The 24794-nt window shown below is 34.2% G+C and overlaps 1 protein-coding gene across 1 annotated transcript in view; it reads right to left on the bottom strand.

Annotated features, from left to right (window-relative positions):
* Positions 1-1952: 1952 nt before the first annotated feature.
* LOC128880638 (uncharacterized) overlaps positions 1953-24794 on the bottom strand; it is a 54109-nt gene continuing 31267 nt past the window's right edge. Inside the window, exon 2 of the mRNA XM_054130924.1 lies at positions 1953-11873. Coding sequence (XP_053986899.1) covers positions 11756-11873 — 118 coding nt within the window. The 3' untranslated portion in view covers positions 1953-11755. The remainder of the gene's footprint in view (positions 11874-24794) is intronic.

Below are 24794 nucleotides of genomic sequence, written 5' to 3' on the forward strand. Positions count from 1 at the left end.
TCACTTTTGAACGGTTAGTACATAAAAGAGAAAAAAGAGACACTGGTGAAACGTGTAAAGCGCGCAATATTTAAAACGCAATATTACAAAAATAAATTTCTTCTAAGTAGTTCATTAAATACACAAATAATTTTCCAACTAGTATACAAGCTGCTAGGAAAACATTTATCCGTTTCAATTAAATTTTAAGAAAGAAGATTCCGTGCAATCATTAATTGCAAAAATCGGCGATATTACACATGTACATAAAAAAATAATTGATTGATAGTCTAAATTCTTCTGTAACTTCATGTTAACTACACCATACTTCAATTTCATCTCTGACATCAAAAGCAGACAGTGGAAAATTTATAATCACGGTTTACCACGGAGTATTCTTACAGAGTTACAGAGATGAAACTTTGTTATTTTTTAGGTTCCGGTTAGGAGGGAGTATCACTCTGAATACAGTTATGATACCTTATCAATATCGATAGTAAACTGTGGTTAGATGAAACGGGATTCAAACACAGACCAGGCCATTGCATCGTAAATTTTTCATTACCTGTTTAGAGCTCGTCCTAATGCAAACATACGAAGATACCAACATCAATGCTTTCAACAAGAGATTCGCTTCTGTAGATTACTCTGCATCACGATATGCGCTAGTATTGGGACTATGTACTTTTTGTTTGCGGCCAATCACACGCGATGATTCTCGCAAAATGGCCGCCAAGAATGTAACGAGAAACTCATCATTCGAATTAGTTTATTTTCTGTTCTTTTTATTATTTTCGAACGTTTTTGGTAAATTATAATGTACGCATGCAAGGTTAGATATTCGCAGCGTGATTAAATATAAATTGTTCGTTTTATACTGAAACTAAGTACAACTTGTGGGAACCAATGATCTCGCGATAACTTTTCGCGACGGCGGGAATTTCAAATTCGGCGAAACAAATGCATTTTTGTAGACGTCGTGATTTCTTTAAAGCAGTTGTTTGTATAATGAAAATCTTTTTATACATGATGTATCAGAGCTTCTTACTAAATATTCTAACAATAATTATAAAATTGCTTTTTGAAAATAGTTATACAAACTTGTATAAATAGTAATAGTATTATTATGATCATAGATGTTAGTAGTTACTACATAACGAAGAAATTCTAACGCAATTGTAAATTTTTTAATTGTTTTGTATGTTAATTCATATTTTTACATATTTGTTTAACTCACCTTACATAATTTTGAATTAAATATCTAATATAATACTTTTTATATTTGATTCGTTGATTTAGATTTTTAATTTTTTATTATGCTGAATTTGTTTCCTGAATGTAATGTTTATTTATTTCGTTTTAATGTTATTTCACATTCATGGTCTCTGGTAGATAAATTTTATATTGAATTTTAAATTGTTTAAAAATAACAGAAAATTAATTCAGTTAATTCAATAATTAATTAAAGTACCTGCACCTTAAAAAAACATCAATATAAAAAAATCAGTTAAGTAAATAAACAATATGTTCAGAGAAGAAATTAAGCATGCTAAATTGAATTTGTTTATATAACAAAAAAGAGAAAAACAGTTTACGTCAAGTGAAAAACAAGCGTTGTACATCATTTTCTTGATGCAAGAACAAATTAAAAGTTGCAAATTTGTTTCACAGCATTTACATAGCACTGCATAGTTAGAAGGAGACTAAAAGAATAATATTTGCATAGTATTTTATACGTACAAAGAACTCGTAAGAGTTTGGTTCATGAAATTTGTAATAAAATGTATAAGATAAATTTACACTCTTGTTTTTCCACGTAGAGGAACTACAAATGCACAAAAAACGAATTGTTACCGTTTGACTAAAATAAATTACATAGATCAATAACAACTTGTAAATATATTAGGATGAGACTTCTACTAAATAAATATTAATAAGGATCGTGCAGATGTTTTTCGAGAAAAGATGCAACGTTGCATTGGTCTCATATATTTACAGATTATTTATGATTTATAATCAATAATGTCGTACAATATATATCAACAAAATAATGTTTTAGTCGTTCTTATATAGCTAATAAAATCTAAAGGCTAAACAGTCAAGGTTGATCTAAAAATTGGCTCCGCTCTCTCCACCGCGAATCATTCATTCGTGGATTCCCCACTCTTTTCTTTTTTTATCTTTGTTACCTAACAATAAATAAACAAACAAGTACAAATCTATACATTCCACGTGTCACGTGGTAGTGTGGAGTAGTGATGATAATTAATATTGTGAACCACGATCGCAGTGAACACGATGTCGAGCAGTCTCTTCTCAGTCTCTATCTAAATGCTTCTTAAGAATAATTGTTCGATTAGAAATACTTGAGACAATTCTTCGTTATAGGAAAAACCAAGGACTTTCTGATAGTACAATGAACAACGTCCGAAGAACTTTTTTTCCACAAATTTTTTAAAGAAGTTATTCGAACAAAAGTGAAACATGGTTCGTCCATGTTGCAAGAAATATCTCTTTAAGTTTATTCCTATGACTAAAGTGCACGGTTTTTGAAGACAAGACTATTTTTATGTAGAAAGAGCTCAATTTCTGTTAAAGGAAACAAGCAAGGGAAAATTACTTAAATTGGACCATTTTCGATATTGTAAATATTTCCAACAAATCAAAAATATTCTTATTGAAGTGAGATATTAAAGTGTAATATACAGGGTGTCCTATATTGAGTTTTACAAATTAGTTTCTTAGTGACTGATGAAGATATCGACTTAATTTTTCCTACAGTTAAATGGTACATGAGCTATGCGAATAACGAAAATTTAATAGCACCTACCATTTAAATAAATTTATTCTCCCTTTTCTCCCCAATAGTCACCCACAAACAAATTCTGTTGCACACTATAGGATTAGCCCCCTTTTCTATTTATCTCTAGAAAAAATAAAGTCGTTATCTTCGTTAGTTTCCAAGTGCAAAATACACAAAAACATTTTGAACTTAATAAATACATCGTAATTCAAGAAAATGACTAAAGTAATTGTGTTGCAGAGGTCTTGTTAAGGGGACTACTATCTAAAATGTTCACTCTGTTAGCAGATGAATTCCGAAAGGGTTCCATTTCAAATCCGGAAAATTAAGGATTATATGTCTGCATCAGTCTTGACGCATGTAGCTGGTAATGGTCTAAGTTTGATACAAATGTGCGATATGGTGGTCATCTCACCGCTCACACATTCATAAATCTTGCAGAGACAACATATTGACCTCTGACCTATTCCGCTTGGGAGACAATAGGAGAATTTTATTCGTTATCCTCAAAAAATAGCGTAAAATCACATCCGCATTATAAACCTGGTCTGTTAAGGATTCCGTTTGAATCGTTAACAGTAGTCCAATTTATGCAACCTTCCCCTAAATATCAGAATCCTTTCTCCTAATAAAAAATATATATTTAGTATCGGTAGGTGTCTTTTTCCAGGAAAGCAAATGTACGTTTTCGAAGCGTCTCTTTATATGAAGATTTCTCCTTTCGGAAGAAATTACGAATACATTTCGTCGTCGTGGTAATTGGTGACGTGTATGGTATCGAGTAAATTCTACCTGAACTCGTTAAGAATGTAACGCTCGCAACGCATTGAATTATTTAGTCCTCGTCTGACTTTGTGTGACATAGGGCATTTCCATTGTCCATAACTCACGGAAAAGTACGACCCGTCCAGCAAAGATCATTGATACGCGGCAACCTGTTAACTGCAAATCGGGAACGTATAATCGGACATCGAATGCACCATCTATTTTGAATACGCGTGTTAATAGTATACAATTCCGTTATGAAACCCCGTCACGTACAAATGTTTGAGGTCTCCGTTCTGTTATGTACGTCGCAGCCGTGTACGTTATTCGAATTCTCTTTGATAACGATCGACTTTCTCGATACTTGCCAACCTGTCATTTGCGAATTTATAACGTGCCCGAATGAAAGAATAATGCCCGAAGTAGGAAACGATTGATGAATATTTACTCGCGTCGTGTCTCTCTGTCACGCCAATCCTATATTATCTTTCAATTCGTTTCGAAGAATGAATATTAAGCTACCGATGCAAATTTATTGTAATTTTCGGACGACTCTATAACACTGCTTGGAAAATTTCTCGTTTCAACGGATCAGCTCGGAGTGAATTAATCGGTTTTCGTTAATGGCGGAGTACGACGAAAGTGAAAGCTATCTCGCAATCCATTCGCATTATAAATACTTGACTAAATTAAGTACTCAACGTCATCGTAATATATTATAGTTGCAAAAGAACAGTTTTAAGGTAGTTTAATTACAACGCTGGTATTTCTATTATGAGCAAATATAGCTGAATTCATTTTAATGTCATTGTAAATTGTCTGTAACTAATGTAATTAAACGAAAAGCTCTGAGTGCACCAGTAAATTTTCAAAGTTGTGTTATATTTCTACCGAAATACGTTTAATTATTAATATATCACTCGAATGTGATTATTATTCCTACTCGATGTTTCTTAAACAATGTCAATTCGCAAACGTTTGACAATTATCGGAAAACGCTAATTATGTTATTTTTCATAGATTCGCTCGATCGTGCATACCTCGTTATACGGTACGTCTGTGTGTTCTATGTATAGAATATGTAAAATATTTTTTCTACCTAAAAGATCTACCTATACGTTTGTCCCGTGCTTTTTGCTCGCCGAAATACATTTTTCGCCTTCCTTTAACTCTATCGAATAGCACCTATTTTCGTCGTTTCAGACGCGCATGGTCATGCTTCTTTCTTCCTTCGATACGTGGTCGTGGTAGGGGAACAGAGATGGGCATAATTCTTATGTAGATCAAAATCTCGAGTATGTAACAAATAAAAGATGGACCATTGTAGGCCACTTTATTCATTATTCGTTAAACAAAAATTATAATTTGAGAATGAAATGAGATTCATTACAGAAGTAATGTACTTTGAATTGCAGAATGAAATGTAATTCGTTACAGAAATAATGTAATTTGAATCAGAAAATAAAATGATAACTCATTACTAGACTGCGGATCTTTATGCAAAATAAAATCTTCGCGAACGTTCCTACAAAAATTGAACTTACGTAAGAATTCATTTTGTCCTGCGAATATTATAATACAAACTTTACTTTCAATATTTTTTTATATTATTACATACTGTGCGCATTTTGTAATTTGTTGTATATTCAAATTTCCTAGAAATCCATAAAAATCCGCAGTCTACTCATTACAGAATGAAATACAATTCATTTCGCAATGAATAAATATAGATCTAACTATTCGGTTGAATAACCCCCGAATAAATTGCTACGTGTCCAGGCTATATTCGTCGTTTAGTGTTCTAATGAAGTTTGCCCATCTCTGCATAGAAAGTGTCAACCTATTCGGTGCAATGGACGTGTTTACAAGTACAGCAGATTAAATGCTTCAAACGCCATGGACGTGTTTACACGACTTCTAAATTGACCACTGCCAGACGCCACGGGCGTGTTTACTCGCCCGATTGATTTTTGGACGACGCTCGTTGCGTGTTTTCAACTAGGGTTGTCAACTGTTCTTCTCTAGGATCAAGGATAATCCTTTTTCCAGTTCTTTCTGGCTTTGTCTTCTTTTTCTCATCAAAAAGAACAGAATTATATTAAAATCAATTGTTGTAAGAATTTGATGTTTTAGAAGTACTTTTTTCATTTTTTTGTGGAAATACTAAAAGCAGAAAATGATAGATAAGCATAACCTCGTGTTAATATGTTAGTAATATTAGGCCATTTGGTAGCTGGTTTACTATAAATCATTGGCCAGGATGTCAGCAAAATGGCAATATACGTAGTTTAATATGTATAGCATAAAAGTAGTTTATTCTAGACTAATTATCAAATGGCGTAATGTTATAAATGTATTATAAAAAGATTATGCTTGCCTATCATTCTTCACGTTAATTTAATACAATTATTACAGTAAAAGACACCAAATTCCATAAGAAATGTCACATTTTGGGAACCACTGTTACTGGTTTAATCCGCTGAAAACTATTCAAATTTGTGCGCGCCATAGATGTCGAAACATTCCACTCACGCAAGACACATTCGTCAAAACTATCGAGCACCGAAATGGTTAACCTTAATCTTGCTTGTCGGAGTCGAGTTTACAAGTACAAATTGAATGAATAATATATGAGAAAATTAACAGTTCAGAAAAGGTCGATTCTAAAAATAATATCTGCGATTTAATTATGAAGTAAAACTCTGACGCATGAAAGGGGAAGGAGCCGCGTAGGGGAGTCCCACGCCGTTCTTTCCCCACTCCATGGTCAGGCCCGCGATAATCCCTCGATAAAACGTCACAAATTGGGTCTGCTGTTACTATTATATCGTGTGCTGATTGTATTTCAGCCCTCTGTTATCTAGATCGGACACTGAGCGTCAATATCGGTCATCTATTAATGAAAATCAGAATTTATATATTTTGTATAATATCTTATCAAGAGTATTATCAATGAATTTTTGGGCCCTTTCTGATTAAAACGAGTCCAAACACCACCTTATTCAGACTATTTTTAAATATAGATTATTGCTCGTTTTTGTTTAATATAAATTAAAAACAGTCCGAATCAGGTTGTGTTTCGACTGATTTTTGTCAGGAGGATCTCATCGATCTATCGATAAAACTTTAATAGGACAATTTTAATTTTCTTAAATTTTATTTATTAAGCCACAAAGCTAACTGAGTCGAAGAGTGGCTCGCTATAATTAAAGATAAACAGCGATGAAGATGATTCGTGTCATCATATCGAGGGAGAAATTTGTCGTTATAGCGAGGGAACACTGCATAGGGAAAATTCAGTGTCTTTTATTGTTCATACATAAAGATTACTTTGTTCTTCGTAAAAAGTTGATGTTTTCTAATAGTATTATCGTTCGCAGATTTTATTACGAACGACGGACAACTTACAGTAGTAGCGAAACTACTATATCGACGCTGAATGATAATTATTTACAAAGTGGAGTTTATGATATGTTCAATTAATTCTTTAAACCGGCTATTCGACTTCTCTACGTTTTCGTTTGAATATTCAGAAGTACATTCTCCTCATCTTTACCAAGTTGATAAGCAACGCTACTAGGAAATTTAATCCTACAAATACAAGTAAATCAATAAATAAATAAATAAATCAAGTAATTCGCCTATAATTGTTTCGATGTTCTCAACAATTTGGTAAGAAATGACTTCGCAATTATTGTTAATTTTTTTAACGGATTTTCTTCACGCTTCTGAAGTTACTTAATTGACGTGGCGATGAAGATTCATCGTTTTTCTGGTTTCTCTAGGCGCTGTTTTTGTCGATCGTTAACTATGCGTCCAGCTGTGTAATTTACGTTGCTACTTTTCCTGTTGGTTTTAATTAATGTTTCACAGATTGCGCATGGTATCTATGTAATCAATATTCTTACGTGTTTATCTTCACGTCCTCGTTCGATAACCTTTAACATGCGTTTAAGTAAATTACAATGAAGAATATTGTAATAAACGGGTGATCACGGTACAGTTTCAACCTCAACGGATGTAGGCTATAAAAATTGATTTGACCTAATTAGTTGTAGCTATATTAAGTCCTTCGTGACCAACGATACGAAAGCTCCGCTGCTATCGATTTCCAAGCACGACACTTTCAAAATGATATCGTTTTAATGTATCACATTACAAATCTAAATAAACCTTCGTAGCGGAGACAAACGTTGACCACTTTTCTCTTGTTTTTTTTTTTTTAACGAGCACTGTACTCTATAGTCTACGATCGCTTGTAATACTTTCCGCTCGAATCACTTTAGAAATTCGCAACGTCGTTCCTAATTTACATAAATAATAGCAGTACGATTACAGAATTGCACTTTTTGGGTGTAAACTCGACTTAGACGTAGGATTTGTTCATCCACTTTGAAAAGTTATTGCACTTATGTATTATCGTATGCTTTATCGTTTGCCACACTTGCTCGACAAAATAATTACCTATAATACGAACAGAATATTATAACAACGGTCGAGTAACAATAATATCTAGTTTAATCGTCGAAACAAGAATTCTTGGAGACTACAAGAACGACGAACTGAAATACAGAACTCAATCTCTATAAACAACTTTGATAGTAAGCAATCACTAACGAGAACCATCCCGTTCATTGAAAACAACCATTGCACGCATAAATAAAATCAATTCTGTCCCTCGTGTCAATGAAAAAAATGATTCTGGTTGTAACAATGATTCATCTTCGGTGATCGAAATTATATCGAAGATCAATTGATAAAAGTGTTAAGGAAAATAATTACACATTTAATAACCAAAATTACGGGGTAAACATTCTTCAACTCTATGCGTAACAGCTAAGTCGTACTAAAAAGTGAAGTCGACGATTGATATGCTCTGAAAAACTTGAAAATTTATAAAAATAAAGTGCCCGTGAACCTAATCGTGTTGTTATTTTTCATGGGAGTTAAACAAATGGATTCAGGGATAAAAACACCTCTTCAAAGTAAAACTCTTTTTCTTATTTTTGCTATTTCTGAAACCACAAGATAATATTGAAGTTTTGATAGATTGTAATGGTGTGATAAACGATTTATAAAAAGAACGTAGTTCCAATGGAAGATAGAAAAATGCAATCAGGTTCACGTATACCTTATGTCTATCGTGTTTCAAATTTTTTGGAGTTCAGTTGTCGAACATTTCTTGCAAGCGTAAGATCGCACGAACGAACAAAAATTACTTAAAACATAACGCTCTTACTGTGTTTCAAAGATAACGCACGCCATTATGCAGTCCACCCATGCCAACGGATACATATCGTACAGAGTCTGCATCGGGATTCTATGAAATCCATTTATGATACATTGCACTTCGCACAGCAAGATAAACATGTGAGTCTTATTTACATTCCCTTTTCGATTTACACTCTATCTCTACCAGAACCTTAATATTCTATCTCTTTACGGGTAAATACCTTCTGCTACTCGCTACACCAGATTGATCTACTTCTTCTAAAGGAACGAGTGAGTCAGACACCGTTTTGCCACTTTACAAGGATAGAGATCGAGCCTCGAAATCCAATTTCTTCTAAGCCAGCAATACTTTGTCTATTATTCGCATTGGAAACAGTATAGGAAAACTGAAACATCGTAGCGGTTCCATGGCAGGTCAGGCCATAAGTTCGAGTTTGTGTCCAATGTTTACTCGCCATTGATCTATATGCGTATGCTTTATTGGTAGTTTATTACTGTTGTTTTTCTCATTTTTAAAATTAACGAAGTTTGTACTTTTGTTGTTAGAAAAGAACTAACAAACTAGTGGTAAAATAAGGGAGTGAAGTAACTGTTTATAATACTGTCCTTGTTTGTTTGATTGATTTATTTTTAAGCTATGAAATTGCAACTCTGTTTCATAGTCTTTCGAAAAATGTTTAGTAAAAAGAACCTATGGATTGACCTGACAGAATTGACACGATGATTTGGAAGTAAATTTTTCGATGAGAATCGCAACATTAAATTTTCAAATGCCTTATTGGATGTGATATAGAAACATTCGTCTCGTCACAACGTTTTGTATCGCATCCTTGCCTTAGTGTTGGTACATAAACCCCTACCGATTACTGTGAACCTCGAAGAGACAGGTGATTGGCGTACAAGTTTGTAACGTTTAAAAAAGTTATTTAAAATTATATGTTTGAAAGTTTATCTTGGAAATAATCGTGGGAATAAAAAACTATACTTGAAACATACAGCTGAGGGCATAATTAAGCGATGAAATAGTAAAAATGGTTATTATTTAAATGTAATCGAAACGAATATTCAACTTGTAATTGAAATTGATATAGTAATATAGTTTATTATTATACTTTGAATACTTACACTTTTAACTTTTGTATATTTAGTCAAAGCTTGATGTAAGTTGACTTCTTTGAATTTTGAACTTCTTTAATCTTCTTACCTGCCATAAAAGAAATACTGTATAATATTTCATGTAGACAAATAGTGTCAAAACGTATAAATAGTATACGTTTTTCTTACGATATTATTTGGTTCTACCGTTTCATAAACATTATTCCGGATTTTGATGATTTTAAACAAAATTTAAAATGTCTGTTTTGATCCATGCCTGCTTGGATGAAACTTGAATAATAACCATTTTCATTCCTCGCCCACTTACAATTCATGACGTCCCAGACTGTAGGTCAAGAGTGAATGCATAGTCATGTAATCGCAATGGAGTCTCGCGAAAATAAGTCTCGAAGAGCACTGAGGTCGCTCGCGTAAAAGGTTTGTGGACAAACAGACTGGTAATCGAAATTCTCCAGCAGAGATGGGCAAAATATTTTAATAATAGATGACAAAGAAGAACGCAATAGCAGGATTATCAGGTCCTATCACAGGGTATGAGACTCGGTAAAGAGTAATATTAATGTTTTTTGTCCTGGATCTGCTTGTCAGAGTCATGGGTAAGGCTTATTTAGATATTCCATACATGCATCCTAAATTCGACGCTAGTGATGATCAATGGACAAAATCTGATCGAATCAGTTATGTCCTAATGAACTGCCAAGTAATTGGAAACTGTTCCACCTACTAATAGCATTACTTCACAGGCAGGCTTTGTTAGATAAGCTTTATCGATGAGTTCACCTAGCAGATCCAGAACGAAACACGACAATATTGCTGTTTATAGCATAACATATGACTTATTATTAGACTGCGGATGCTTATGCACTTATGGCGAGTGGAAATGTGGGAAAATAGGGTATGTATCGATATAAGGATGTGCATGAATGGAAAAATATATAAAATATCAAGAACAAAATACATGTTAAATTGTTGGTAAAATAATACATACTTACTTTCATTAAAATCTCAATCCTTTAACTGAATCTGTACAAATCTAAATTTGCATAAATATCTGCAGTCTACTTATTGTCCATACATTTCTGTCTGACATATTATATTCGAGACCTCTAAACAGATGTAAAGGCTTTTAAAAAATAAGTGGTCTTCCTATCTTTTAGCATCACTCACCAATTCACTAAACGATTGGTAAATTGGTCGACATTCGACTCCTTTAGATATCAACTAATACTTTTACTCACGCAATATTAAATACTTTCCCCAATGGTAATATTAGCCAAGGTACAAGTAATAACACGTTAAATATTCAAGTAACGCAATACGCATTCCCAATGCTGTATATTGATTTGTTAGCGTCGGCCTCGTCTATACGAGCTAGCAGATGTAGACGTCGACGTTGGTTCGTTCTACTATTATACAATTTCATTATACAATTCAAATCCTACTTTTCGAACGAAGGGTATCTTTTGCTCGTGCATTCGAGATTTTATCTAGATAAGAGTTTTTGCCCATCTCCAGCTCTCCAACAGAGAAAATCACGAACGGGGAAGAGCTCTCCGCAACCGAGACGAACGCAGAGAGGAACCGTTGCAACAAAGATGATCAAAGCGAAGAGTTCTGACGAACGGAATCACGACGAATACGCCCGGAGTGGATGTTGAATGTGTTGGAACCGTTGGTCTCCATCGTTGAAGGCTCTTTCCGTGTTTCCATCGTCTCGATGGGGTCTTCCCAGATATTCTTTCGAGACGCGACCGCAAAAGTAGTCGACGCCGATACGTTTTCCTTCGCTAGAGGGAATCCTTTCTCCTCGTAACCGGGGGAGACTACTCGAGCTTGTGGCCAGGGTCACGGTCACCGTGGTCAAGATGCTAAAGTGGTCCTATGCCAGGAGGCATGCTGGTGCTGGTGCTGGTGCTGATGCTGGTGTTGATGCTGATGCGGTTGCTGGTGGTGGTACTGGTGTTGCTGCCTCTTCTGGCTGTAAACCAAGAACAGAAATTGCGCGATTACTCTCATGGCGTCCACTGAATTTCGGGATGGAAGTCGGGGGTTCGCGATGCGTGGGCGTTCCACGGCTAATAAGATCATCTTAGGGGGACCAGTCACGAGCCGCATGGCGCGTTTAATCTCTTTGGCAACGTATCGCAAGCTCTGCTATTTCAAACTTTTCCTTCTTGTCAATTGTGATAACTAGACTGCGGATCTTTATACAAAATACAATCCTCGCGAACGTGCCTACAAAAATTAAAGCTAAATAGGAATTTATTTTATTCTGTAAATATTATGACATGAATTTTACTTTCAATTTTTTTTTTATATTCTTACATATTGTTTGCATTCTGTAGGGTCTTGCACATTCAAATTTTCTATAAATGCATAAAGATCCGCAGTCTAGTGATAACTAAACCCAGAAAATATATATGTGAGATGGAATTTTATTCTCTCTTCTCTCTTCTGGATTTTTGTTAAAATTATTCATTTACTTGACTTGACTTCAGTTTTGACTACATTAAAATACCTCATTTGTACTTGATGATAGGAAAAATGTTTGAATTCTTTGTTTGAAAGGAGATAAATGATGAGTTAATCATTTTCTTCGAGATTGTATTGTTGAAGGTTTTATAGTAATTTTCTTTAATGAGATGATATAGTTTTATTAATACAATGATGTGGCTCGTGATGTACATAAGAATGTACATAATGTTGACTATCAAATGATTTTAAATAACAAAATTCACGTTTGTATGGAAGAGAAGAATTTGTATAAAATTTACGTATTTCAAAAAGTTTATTATTATCGAGATAAAATGAAATATTTCAAGAGGTCTACATTTTTATTGGACATCTCGAGACAGTTAATTTAACAAGGGTAGAAAGACAATTCTAACATCCTCGCGAAGATAAATCATCACGTAAAAGGACCTACCGTACCCTATAATACTAAAAAAAACTTGTCGATATCATTAATAGTTTCCGAGAAGGTAGCTTGTAATACTTTAAGCGACTAACCCTTGTATAATACTACTAACAAGTAAATAGGTAATGTATGAATTAATGGAGTTATGATGTGGAAAGCTCAGACAAAGAAATTACAATCTTGTCTACCAGAAGAAAATGATATGACATTCAAAAAGTTTGGAAAACTTTTGATTTAAATTAATTTTAATTTTATTTAATTTAAATTTAAATTTCCAATTGGTATTCAAATGAGTATTGAGATATAGAAAGAAAAATGTCACGTTGAGGAAAATGTATTTAAATATCGTAGAGGGAGATTTTAACACTGAAAACATACTACGCCAAATACACTAATTCATTTGTTTAATCAACATGGTACATACCCTAACCCTAATTGGTACATTTTTAACAAATATATAAAGAAATCGCAGCTATACAAAAATACTACCAACATTCGAAAATGATCACTCATGGTAAAATACCACAAAACTATTTGAAAACTAAACGAAAAGACGTTATATCTACGAATCGATCACTCCCACCGCCTGGAAGTCACGCGAGCAAGGGTTAATGAAATAATAGGTGCGAGAATAGTCCGCGCAATTAGAGCCACGCTTATCGGGCGATCAATTGGAAATGATTCGATTAAAGCGAAGTGGAAAAAGATGCCGTCGTTTCTTCATTTACCGACGTCATAAAACGGCGACAAGGGGGAAAAGGGGATTCGATGCTCGAGGAATTAAACATTCAACGCACGTGTCGGCGTCGCGACGATGTACGCCAGTTATAACAATAATGCTTCGTGAAGTTTCACGGTCCGTAATATTGACGTAAATGAGATTACGCCGGTGAATCGTAATTGCATCGAAATGCAAATTAACCCGGGCTCGGCAATAGTCGGTAATTACACGACTCCGCGTTTCGAAGCCTCCGATTCGGATTTTGTTCGTCGTTCCCCACGTTTCCACGGTGTATCGTGGAAAACGAGACGCGGTGGTGTTCATTTTGTCCACGGGATTGAAGCTGCTTTTTTCTCTCTTTTTTTTTTCCATTGGTATTAACCACTGGATGAATCTGTCAACGTGTCCCCTGGCGCGTTCCGTTTCTGACTAACCGAATTATTTTCATATCTCGGCCGCGGGCAGCGAGACTAAATTAGAAAAATGCGGTCAAATTTCGATATTTTTCTTGGACGACCGAGGAAACTGTGGCGGAACTTTTTCAACGGGTTCTGGTGGAAACAGTCGATACTTAATTATTAAGATATTAATTGGTAGACTGCAGATATTTATGTATTTATGACAAATGTAATTATACAAAAATATCTCGACTGCAAGTAACGAGACTAAATTAGAAAAATGCGGTCAAATTTCGGTATTTTTCTTGGAGGACTGGTGAAATCACGGGAAATCACTTTTCGGAGGACTGGGAAAATCACGGTGGAACTTTGTCAACCATAGATATATTATATTATGTATAATATACCTATTAATCTACGCATTCCCTTTTATGTAATTGCCCAATCGGTTTGCTGTTAGTATTTTTGTCACACGAAAATGCTCTACTGATTGGCCTATACATAGATAGAGTAGAGGAGACAGACTTCCAGCTATACAACAGCTAAAAAGAGAAAGAAAACTACGGTACCCCTGCCAGCTTTTGGTGATCAGCGCATTTTCAAAACATTTTTATTTTAATGATAAATGGTTATCATTTATGCTTTCAATAATTACATATATATTTTACATTTACACGAATAAAAGCACAGAGTAGATAGGGTACTGCGGTTTTTTTTCTCTTTCTGACAATAGGACATTTCCACTTACAGGCAGGCTTATTTATATCTTCTCTGTTCTACATATTTATAATATCCATATGTTTTCAATAGGTTTTGCTGGAAACAGTTCACGTTTATTATTATTTATTACGTTACTAATTGGTAGACTGCGAATATTTGGGCAAACTCGTATTTTTATAGATTCAGATAAAGAATTCAGACTTAAATGAAAGTATATATATCTTTTCTTCTAATTTATATAATTTTGCGTTCATGCACATCCTCATACATTTTATCACATATTCACTTCCCATAAATGGATAAATACCCGCAGTCTACTTATCTCTGAATGTTTCTAATGTCGTTGTTGATTTGTTGCCGATTAAATGGAACAGGAGACCTTCGAGAAGGCAAGGAGAAACGTACAAAGCGAAATATTGTTCGGTCTCACTATAATTGTACCTTCTCGCGATCGAATCACTCGACAGGGAGTCATTTATGTTGAATGAAAAACTTCGAGCCGCAGCGTGCCTTCGATCCAGAGTTCATATTTCATAACTGATGTACCAGCTCGAAAGAGAAAAAGAACCGAGATATACAGTACTGTGCAAAAGTCTTAGGCCATCGTATAAAGTTTGCATTATACTTAAATAAATTTATGTTAATGAAATGAATATAATGTATATTTATTATTGCGTTTTAAATCGTAAGAAATTATTTAAAAGATTCAGATGAAAGCGAAACATTGAAAGTTATGACTTGGCCATAAAAAAGTCCCAATTTAAACATTATTGAACATGTCTGGAATTATTTGAACAAAGCTCGAAGAAAAAGAGATTCAAGAAATGCAGACGTACTGTTTGAGGTGTTATTACGAACCAAATAGCAAAACATTTCGAGTGAAATAATTACAAAACTAAACGAAAATTGTTCAAGAAGAATCGATACTGTCACGAAGGTAAAAGGAGTGCTAAATATTAAATTGAATTTATATTATTTTTATCTAATTTTGGTAAATACACTGTGCAACAACATTGGTGAAGTAAAATATATAACCTAAATCAAAATTTGCACTCTTTCTTTAGCGTTAGAAATATAAAAGATGTGATATACAGCGAGTGATCTGAGACTTTTGCACAGTACTATACATAGAAGGCTGCCGCAGTAAAGGCTGCTTGTCTTTATTTCGCTCCTGTATGTATTTGTTGGTTACATAAATTATCGACGCAGTAAAGACGAAAGCGGGCTGACGTGTTCGTCGTGAATTTCTTTCGCGGGCATTAAAAGTCATAAGTAGTTGTGCAGAGTAAATCATGAAACCAGTTACGAGTCAATATTCTCAGCGGCGAATGAAAATATCGCAAAAATTCGCAGTCGGTAATTTAATAAGAGGGAACGCGTCGTTCGTGATGTACAGGGTGAGGCACTCGAGGAAGGCTATCTGAATAACTCGTTTAGTTTGATGATTTTTAATGGGAATATACGATCTGAACGTCGGTAGTCTTTTTGCGGGTGTAGACATAAAGAAGATATGACGAGCTGAAACCAATAACGGGGAGTTAAGTTTTTGAAAATATTCACTTGTGTCGCTAAATGAAGACAGAAACGACTTGCATTCCTTTGGATTTCACCCTTTTATGGGCAGATAACTTATACTTTCTTTCTAATTTTTTGTGTATTAGTAGATAGAATATATATAATTATATAAGATATACAATTTCATATATTATATATAGATTTCAATATGTACATATATACAAATTATTATATGTTATAGATATTATATATATATTTTTGAATGGGATTATCTGGATTTTTACTTTTTGCAGGATGAGCTTTAAGATGGAGAAGATTAAAAACTTTCACTGGTTAAGTCAGACTTCTTTATGATTTATTATCAGCTTTGGATCTTTTAAAAAACTTATAAAAAGAGTTTTTTTTTTGTCAGTGGCAACAACATAAGATAAGAGAAATTGGAAATAAAAGAGTTTTAAAAATTGGAGCAACTAAATTTTCTTCTATCGCCTATGTTTAAATTAATTTTATTCCCAGTTAATAAGGTTTCTTTAAATTATTCAATGTCAAAATTAATTCACTGTTAAATAAATTTGAAAAAGGTTCCAGGTAGACGAATGCGTCACTATTAAAATATTTAATATTGATCACTACAGTAAGCAATGGATATAGAGTTTAAATGAAATCATTTAAATCGAATTAAAATGATTAGAAGACCGATACGTTTTTATCGGAAGCAATTTTAAAATATACTAAAAGTATAATTCTACTCTTGAAGGGGTGAAAGGTGAAACTTGAGAAACTGATACACGGTGCACGATTGTCGAATCGATTACTATCAAAGACAATGAGTAAATATGTAAACATTGAATTTAAGGATGATATACAGGGTGTATCGTAAAATGTGGCCCACTTCGGTAGTGGATGGGGGATGAACAAAAACAATGAAAGAGATTCATATAAATGTGTGCCCCAGATGGTTTTGCTAGCAAGTCATAGTAATTTTCGTTTCCTAGAAATGCGCAGTAGCCCACCTTCACAGGAAGTGCTCGAAATGGCCACCTTCGATCCACCTAATGAGAGCCTGTTATCATCGTAGCGTTTCTCGATGCTTCATCAATTTTAGGTAATATTCGCTTTCATTACCAGTCATCGTGTATATGTACATATCGATGAAGTATTTCAATACTAGCAATGGGTGTTGAACAGTCAATTGTTTTTAAGTGGCCTCGAAACGTACAAAACCAGCAGATTTCAAACTGGGAAACGAGCAGGCCTGGCAATGGAGAATCGTTCGTTCAAGAACTGTCTGGATACTCCACTAAAATATGGCGGTGCGCCGCCATGCGCAAAACACGTGCAATTACTTGACAAGAAAAATTATCCAATTATTAAATTACTTTAAACAACATGATGATTGGAATCAGTCGCTGGGAAAATTTGATATCAACCAGGAAAATGGCGTTAAAGCCAGCTATGAGTAGTTCCAACAATGGCTGTTAATCGCTACTTTTCTGCGACAAGAAGTTGCTTTTGCATCCACTTATGGCAAGTTTCGATGCTTTCCTCTAGCCCATATCAAATTTCTAAGTAAAAAACACTCATTTCCATTAGAGGCCATTGAAATTCACTATCTTCCAAACATTATTTTCTAGAGACTAATTTAATATCCGAGTAGGGTCTGCTAGACAAACCGATTAATTACTATTCTAAAATAAACACAATATTTAACTCATATCCTATTTTCAAGCTTATATCTTTTGTTGCCTCAATAAAATGAAATTCAATATAAAAATGTTCTAGATTCGTCATTTTCTGTAGGTAGTGCTTTCAAATTCAATTTTATTCTTGGCCTTCATACAGGAACAATGTGACATCGCTGTCGATTGCAAATATTCGTTTAAAAGCTCTCCCTCTCCTCCCCAATTAATTCATAATATCGAGATGCACCTGAGCTATTCCTGAAGCAGTAGTCTTCGCAGTGAATTAAAAACAAATTGCGCAAGAGAATGCGCGTGGAGAATGATAAATTGAGAATTAATAAATTTCATTTCATATAAGTTATAGGACACAACGATCCATTCATAAACATGCTGTTGTTGTGGTAAGCTCATAATTCACAAAGTAATGGATAAAGTAATGGATATCATCAAGCCGATTAGCCCCTGGCGAAGAGGACGCGGAAAATTGTAATTATATTATTACTAACCTTAAAATTTAATTTCATACAAGTTATACGATACAACAATTCATTCATAAACATGCTGTTGTTTTGGTAAGCTCATAAGATTCACAAAGTAACGGACATCAAGCGGATCAGCGGCTGATGAAGTGGGCGCGGAAGAGTTGAAAGGAAACCGTGAAAATTCCGCGGATCGCGAGGGTTTAACAATTGGAAGTGGCATCGTAAGGAGTGTTTCTTTAGTTTTGCATGGCTGAAAATTTTCGAGTGCCATACTAGGGCTGTCTGACAGTACGGCTGTTAGTACCAGCTCGAAGAGTACCGGTACTCCGCTCGTAACGACTCTTCGAAACGAGGAGGATCGATCGAGGTGCCAGTGGTCCGCACGTGCGCAGAACATCGGCTCCTCTCGCACCCTTTTCCTCACCGGCTTTTCCAGTGGCGGATCTAAGTCTATGTGAACCTACAGCTAATCAACCCTTTCAGCTCGATGAAATTTTCGTTGCGAGCAAACTAGCAACTACCAATCGTCAATTAGCAACTAGAAACTTGACCTTCTTACAGGAAATATAAAATAATCTTATACACGAATTAATTCATAAAACTGTGGTATTTTAATCACTTCAGGGATATATTCTTAATGGATTTTTGTTTGGTTTAATCGAATACACACAAACCAAAGGCATCTTTATCTATAAACGATTATGACATACGAATATGCTGTCTCATTTTAATATTATATGGTTTTTAATTCTGAGAGGTATTGTGATCAAAGTAATTGTACCTTTAATATAAAACCAAAGGCCAAACATGTTGTCCATATACCTCAAGAAGTTAATATTCTATATATATATATTTATATTTTAATAAACAAAAGTGTTTAATATTTAATTCTGTATGTGTTCTATTATAATATCTTCTATTTTATGTATGTTTACGTCTTTAATAAAGTTTTTAGAGTTAAATGTTAATGAAAAATTCTAGTTAAAAAAAATCACATCGATTATGTATAATATACAATTCTGTATAATAATAATATATAATTTTGTATAATTTTTATTTGTAAAATTATATATAATAGTAGTAGAATTAAAAAAATTAACAAATAATGAGCATTTAGGTTCTCGAAATCGAAGCTTCGATAGTATTATGGTACATTCACCCCTGGATTTTTGAATAAGATTAGGAAAATTTTACTAATCGCATCACTTTCGAAGCTTAAACAAGATGTTCTTTTACAATTCTGTACAGTAATAAAATTAAAAAATAATGGGTGCTCGAAGTTAAAGCTTCAATAGTATCTTTAATAGTATATGTATAGTCTGTATCTAATATTAAATAGTTATTAAAATCAGCTGTAATAGCGTACAGTTATTAAAAAAAATCAATAACCAAGGAGTTTTTTTTGGGGCCCGAGGCTTTCTTAATTCTACGCTAAAGCCACCCCTGAGGGTTTTCCTTTTCTCTCTTTGCAACTTTTCTTTTACCTATCTTTATCATCGTTCCCTCTTCCTCCTTGGACCCCTTCTTGCCAACGTTTATCCCTTTTCCTTCATCTTTCTTTTACCACACTTGCGTATTTCCATCTTCGTCTGTCATCTCACGTTATTACCTATTCCCTTTCGCGTCGCTTCCCTCCCTCCCTCCCTCCCTCCCTCCTGATGACGTTTCAGTGCCACCGCCACCGTCGCGCCACATCGAGGTGAACCAACGAACCCACCCTTCTCCTATGTACCGCACCACCCACGCACCTATATACAAACCGCTCACGTGCGTACGCTGCCACATAGGCGTACATGTAAAATTCGATGCATAAGTCGGTCTGGTTACGCGTGCACCTATCTGCTACGCTGCGCTAGCAACGGAGTCGAGTGTGACTCGAGTAGGTCGAGCTAGTTAAAGCAAAATCGTTGGAATTATTTCGAATCGTGTTAAATTATATTTTGAAAGATTAATTTTAATGATTTTGAGGTTTCGACACCATTGCAGCTAGGCTCTCCAAGCGTTAAATGGTATGGTGATAAGGAGAGAGAGGGTGCGTGTAAAAGTCTTACATTTGTTCGTCCTTTATATTTTTTCAATTAACTTCCCGATTTATAGGGAAGTTATTGTATTTGCCTCTAAAATGAAAAATCGATTTTTTAGCAGATCTCCATGTTTCAAAGTTATTGGAGTAATTTTAGACTATTTTTAACAAATTGTTTGTGTTCCCGTCTGTGTGCGCGTATGTATGTACGTATGTAAAGAAATTTTTCGTTAATGTTTTCTAAAAAACTAGTAGCGAGATCAAAATGATCGACGATGCAATCGATGTGTATCAATCTAACTTAGAGCTGATTAGATTTTGTTCTAATACGGTCCGGTAGTTTTTTAGTTTTTTTAAGAAAACTTAACTCAATAACGCAATCTAGATGGGAGAATATAAATCTACGAGCGAATAACTAAACGGAAATAATATGTATACATATATTACTATTATTACATTTGTATGCATATGTATAACACATGTATATATACATACAGGATGCTCCAAAAGTATGGAAACAGTCAAATATTTCCAAAATGGAACATTTGTGAGAAAAATGGTTTAGAGAAATGTTTTAGGGTTTCAAAAATTCTATTGAACGATCGTGTCCGTTTGACCTTCAAAGGACCTGTCAAAGTCACGTCAAGGTCAACATGATTTTTTTAATGGAACACCTCATTTTTTATCATGCACTGTGAAAGCTGGCTATGAGACCTTTTCAAAACACTAGTTTCAGACATTTTTTTTATTCGGGATATATGGCGCTGTAATCAGAAATCGGGAAGTTCTTTGTGTGGCCCGTAAAGGGTCGCACACAAAATAAATATGAATAGTTACATGAATTAAGCGAGCAAGAACAACCCCACTCGCGAGCAACTATAACCAGCTAGTTCTTCATTTATATTAGTTTGTATTTGCATTTGCTTAGATACCTCTCTTCGTCATTTTCTGGCATCCTTGATGGGGATGGTTGTTAGGAGTTGGGGCCCACTGGCCCTCACAGCTCGGGTGCCTCGGGGTTGCTAAACCCGTACCGTGGCTACAATTAAACATAGCCACAGCCCCTGAGGACTATGCTGATAAGGGGACAGGAAGAAGATAGCTGTAATGCTGACGAAACATCGGAGTAGCTTACTCGAAGGATATGGTTTACTCTTGGTAGCCTCAGTTAATATCAACTATGAAGAACTGGGCTATGGAGGTCTCAGATAATTATAGTTTAAATTTTTAATTTTGTTACCACATGATATTCAAGCAAATTAACAAGTTAGAGTTTGATTTTTATTTAATTAAGTTCCATAGCAGAGTATTTATTTGTTGTAGATCTTGAATCATTTGTATCTTGAAATCAAAATGGGATGGAGGTTTCTTGTATCAGAATGACAATTCTAGATATTAAATTTGCATGGTCGTAAAAGCATAGTTCGAATTTTATTTATAATATTATTGTTTTTATATTCTGTAAATATATTACGATTGCTTCTGTATTCTATGAATATATTATGATTGTTTTTATATTCTATGAATAAATACATTACGGTTATATGGTTATATAATTTTCATCGCTACAATTGACAATGAAGTAATGATCACTTTTAAATGTATATGGTGAAAGTTCAAAGAATGTTATTATTTATCACCTTGGTTAGTGTTGATCCGCTACCAAGCAGCATTTCATGATTGAATCTATGGAATTAAATTGTTATGGATCTAAGTTATCCAGCATTCGTTCATTGTCCAAGGGTTAAATTTCACCATTGCATCAAGTCCGTTTTATCTCGTGTTACGTGTTGTAAGCGTCATTCACATGTAAACAACGCTGATACGAGGCCGACGAGCGAATATTTTTAATGTGCCACGCTTGCGAATCTACGAGAACTAAAATCGAGTAAAAGCGACGTTCTTGCGCACGTGTCACGCGTTCGTCGACCCTTCTCAAAAAATATATATGTATGTATATTATTGACATATGTCATAAGTCGTCGTGTATTTTTTTTATCAAATTTAAATATTTCTGACGAACTCAAACATTTAGAGGACATGCCATACAACGTTTAAAAGAGAATTGTTTGCTCTTCCCAGTAGTCTTTTTAGTATTATGCTTGATTTAAAATTCATTAATGTTTAGGCTGTAAAGATGTCGAGTATATAGAAATTACCATTTTTGACAATTTCTTTTTGTGTTTAATCAAGAGTCAAAAGCCTGATTAGGACACTTATTCTGAGTAACGGTAGGATGCAATCATTATTCGAAAAAAATAGATTCCTAAGTCTAAAAATTTATAAAGTTTAAATCAAGATTAAACCTAAAAATACTATTGCGTAGAGTAAACATTTTTCTCTCTTCAACGGTATATACCATTTTTCCTAAACTATTAAATATAAAGAAACACTCCAATTTATGACACAATCTGATATATACCTATAGCGCTGGTTTAAAATATTGATTCTCATAGTATCTTGATCTCAATCAATCCTATCTTGATCTCAATCAATCCTATCTTGATCTCAAAATGTAAGTGATTCAAGATCAAAAACAAATAAATACTGTGTTACGGAGCGTAATTGAATAAAAGTTATCTCCTATAACAATCCTTACCTATCGAACTCTGATGAGACTATATACAGGGTGTTCAAAAAAAAAAGCATTCAATATTTATATGGCGCATAGGGCACACTGTACTAAGTAAAAAAACTTTAGTAAACATAGGTCCAAAGGTCAACCGTTTCTGAGATATAAACATTTTTGTTTGCTAGTATCATGATTGACTTACTTGCTTCCATCGCATGCGATGTTTATGTCAGTGTTTATAAATTGCCTTCTGAATGCTCCCATTCAAGTGCCGACAATTTCGTCGATTTCATTTCTTCAATTTCGTGTACAGAAATGAGCGGTGGACACGTGGAAAATCTTCTATAAATATCGAAAACCCAGTAGTAAGTCAATCATGATACTAGCAAACAAAAATGTTTATATCTCAGACACAGTTGACCTTTGGACCTATGTTTACTAAAGCTTTTTTACTCGGTACAGTGTGCCCTATACACCATATAAATATTGAATGCTTTTTTTTTTGAACACTCTGTATAAATATATATAGACGATATTATATATATAAATACTAATAAGTAAGAAAGGTGAAGATATTTTTCATTTGCGACATTAAACCCTCTCGAGTACGATGGCCGCGTTAGGAATTATGACGTCAGAGAGGATATACGTATTTTGCAAGTCATTTGACCTTCGTACGTGCGCGTGTCTCATGGACGTTGAACTTTTCCACTGAATGCCCCTTCAGATTTCACTCTGATAAGGGATCGGAGAATTTCATAAGTTTTATAGAAAGTCGTTCGTTCACTTTTACTCGAGCTATACGTGGAAGAAGATTATTGAATTTCTCGAGGGTGGGTGTATTGAACAAAATATATTAATACTCTGCCTTTCGATGACGCAGATATTTACAATAGAATATTTATTCTCGATGAATGAAATAATTGATGTTTTTCGATTTAGAATAATATTTAAATTGAATAATATAAATGAAAATTGTGGCAAAACTGATTCAAGATATCGATTGTTTTTTTCTTTGTTTTTATTTTATTGAATATCAAATGTATAATAGCGGTATATAAAATACCGCTGTATGTCCTCAGGTCTTTGTTAACATTGGAAAAACATTTTGAAAATACGAGTTTAATTTACTATATATATTAGATTTAAATAATGGAAGGTATGACATTTTTTCTTTGTTAAAGAATTTAACATATCAATTCTACCACGAGATGCTTAAGAGTACGGAATTTATTTTGCTCGAGAAGTTTTTCATGAAAAGTATAATTTTATGTAGTATTTTAAATGTAAAAAAATGTTAATACATAATATATCTTTCATCCTTAATTATCAATCGAGTTTCCTCAATTACTTAGAAACAAGATTCTTAAAATTACTATCGAGTAAGAACCATAAGCAACTGGCCAAACTTTGGAAGTGCTCTAGTAACCTTGAGGATGAATAAATGTCACGCGTCTGGAAACGCTTCCTTTCCGAGTAAAATAAATGCGTTTTGTTCGCGACACAGTGTTGCGAGAATGCCTAGAAAGTTCACAAAGGTTTATTCGTGGAATGGATAGTATTCGACGCACAGATTCATTGTTACTTAACACATTGTCAAGGTAACTTATCTGATCGCAATAAATAGGTATTCTTTAACAACGACCCGAAGTAAACATCTTTAACCTTTTCAGGTATTCTTGCAGCATCATACCGCAAACGAAACGTGTTTAGAACTCGGAAAGGAAGTACAGCAGAGGTGGAACAGGGACGGAAAAATAAAGAAACAAGTTTATACAAACATATGTCCGTTATGACCTTGTTTTCGAGTTAGAGCTTCTTTTGTTTACCAACAACTATTTTCCCGAGTAAACAAAGAATAATTTGATA

Source organism: Hylaeus volcanicus, chromosome 8 (assembly GCF_026283585.1).
Source record: "Hylaeus volcanicus isolate JK05 chromosome 8, UHH_iyHylVolc1.0_haploid, whole genome shotgun sequence".
NCBI classification, from domain to species: domain Eukaryota; kingdom Metazoa; phylum Arthropoda; class Insecta; order Hymenoptera; family Colletidae; genus Hylaeus; species Hylaeus volcanicus.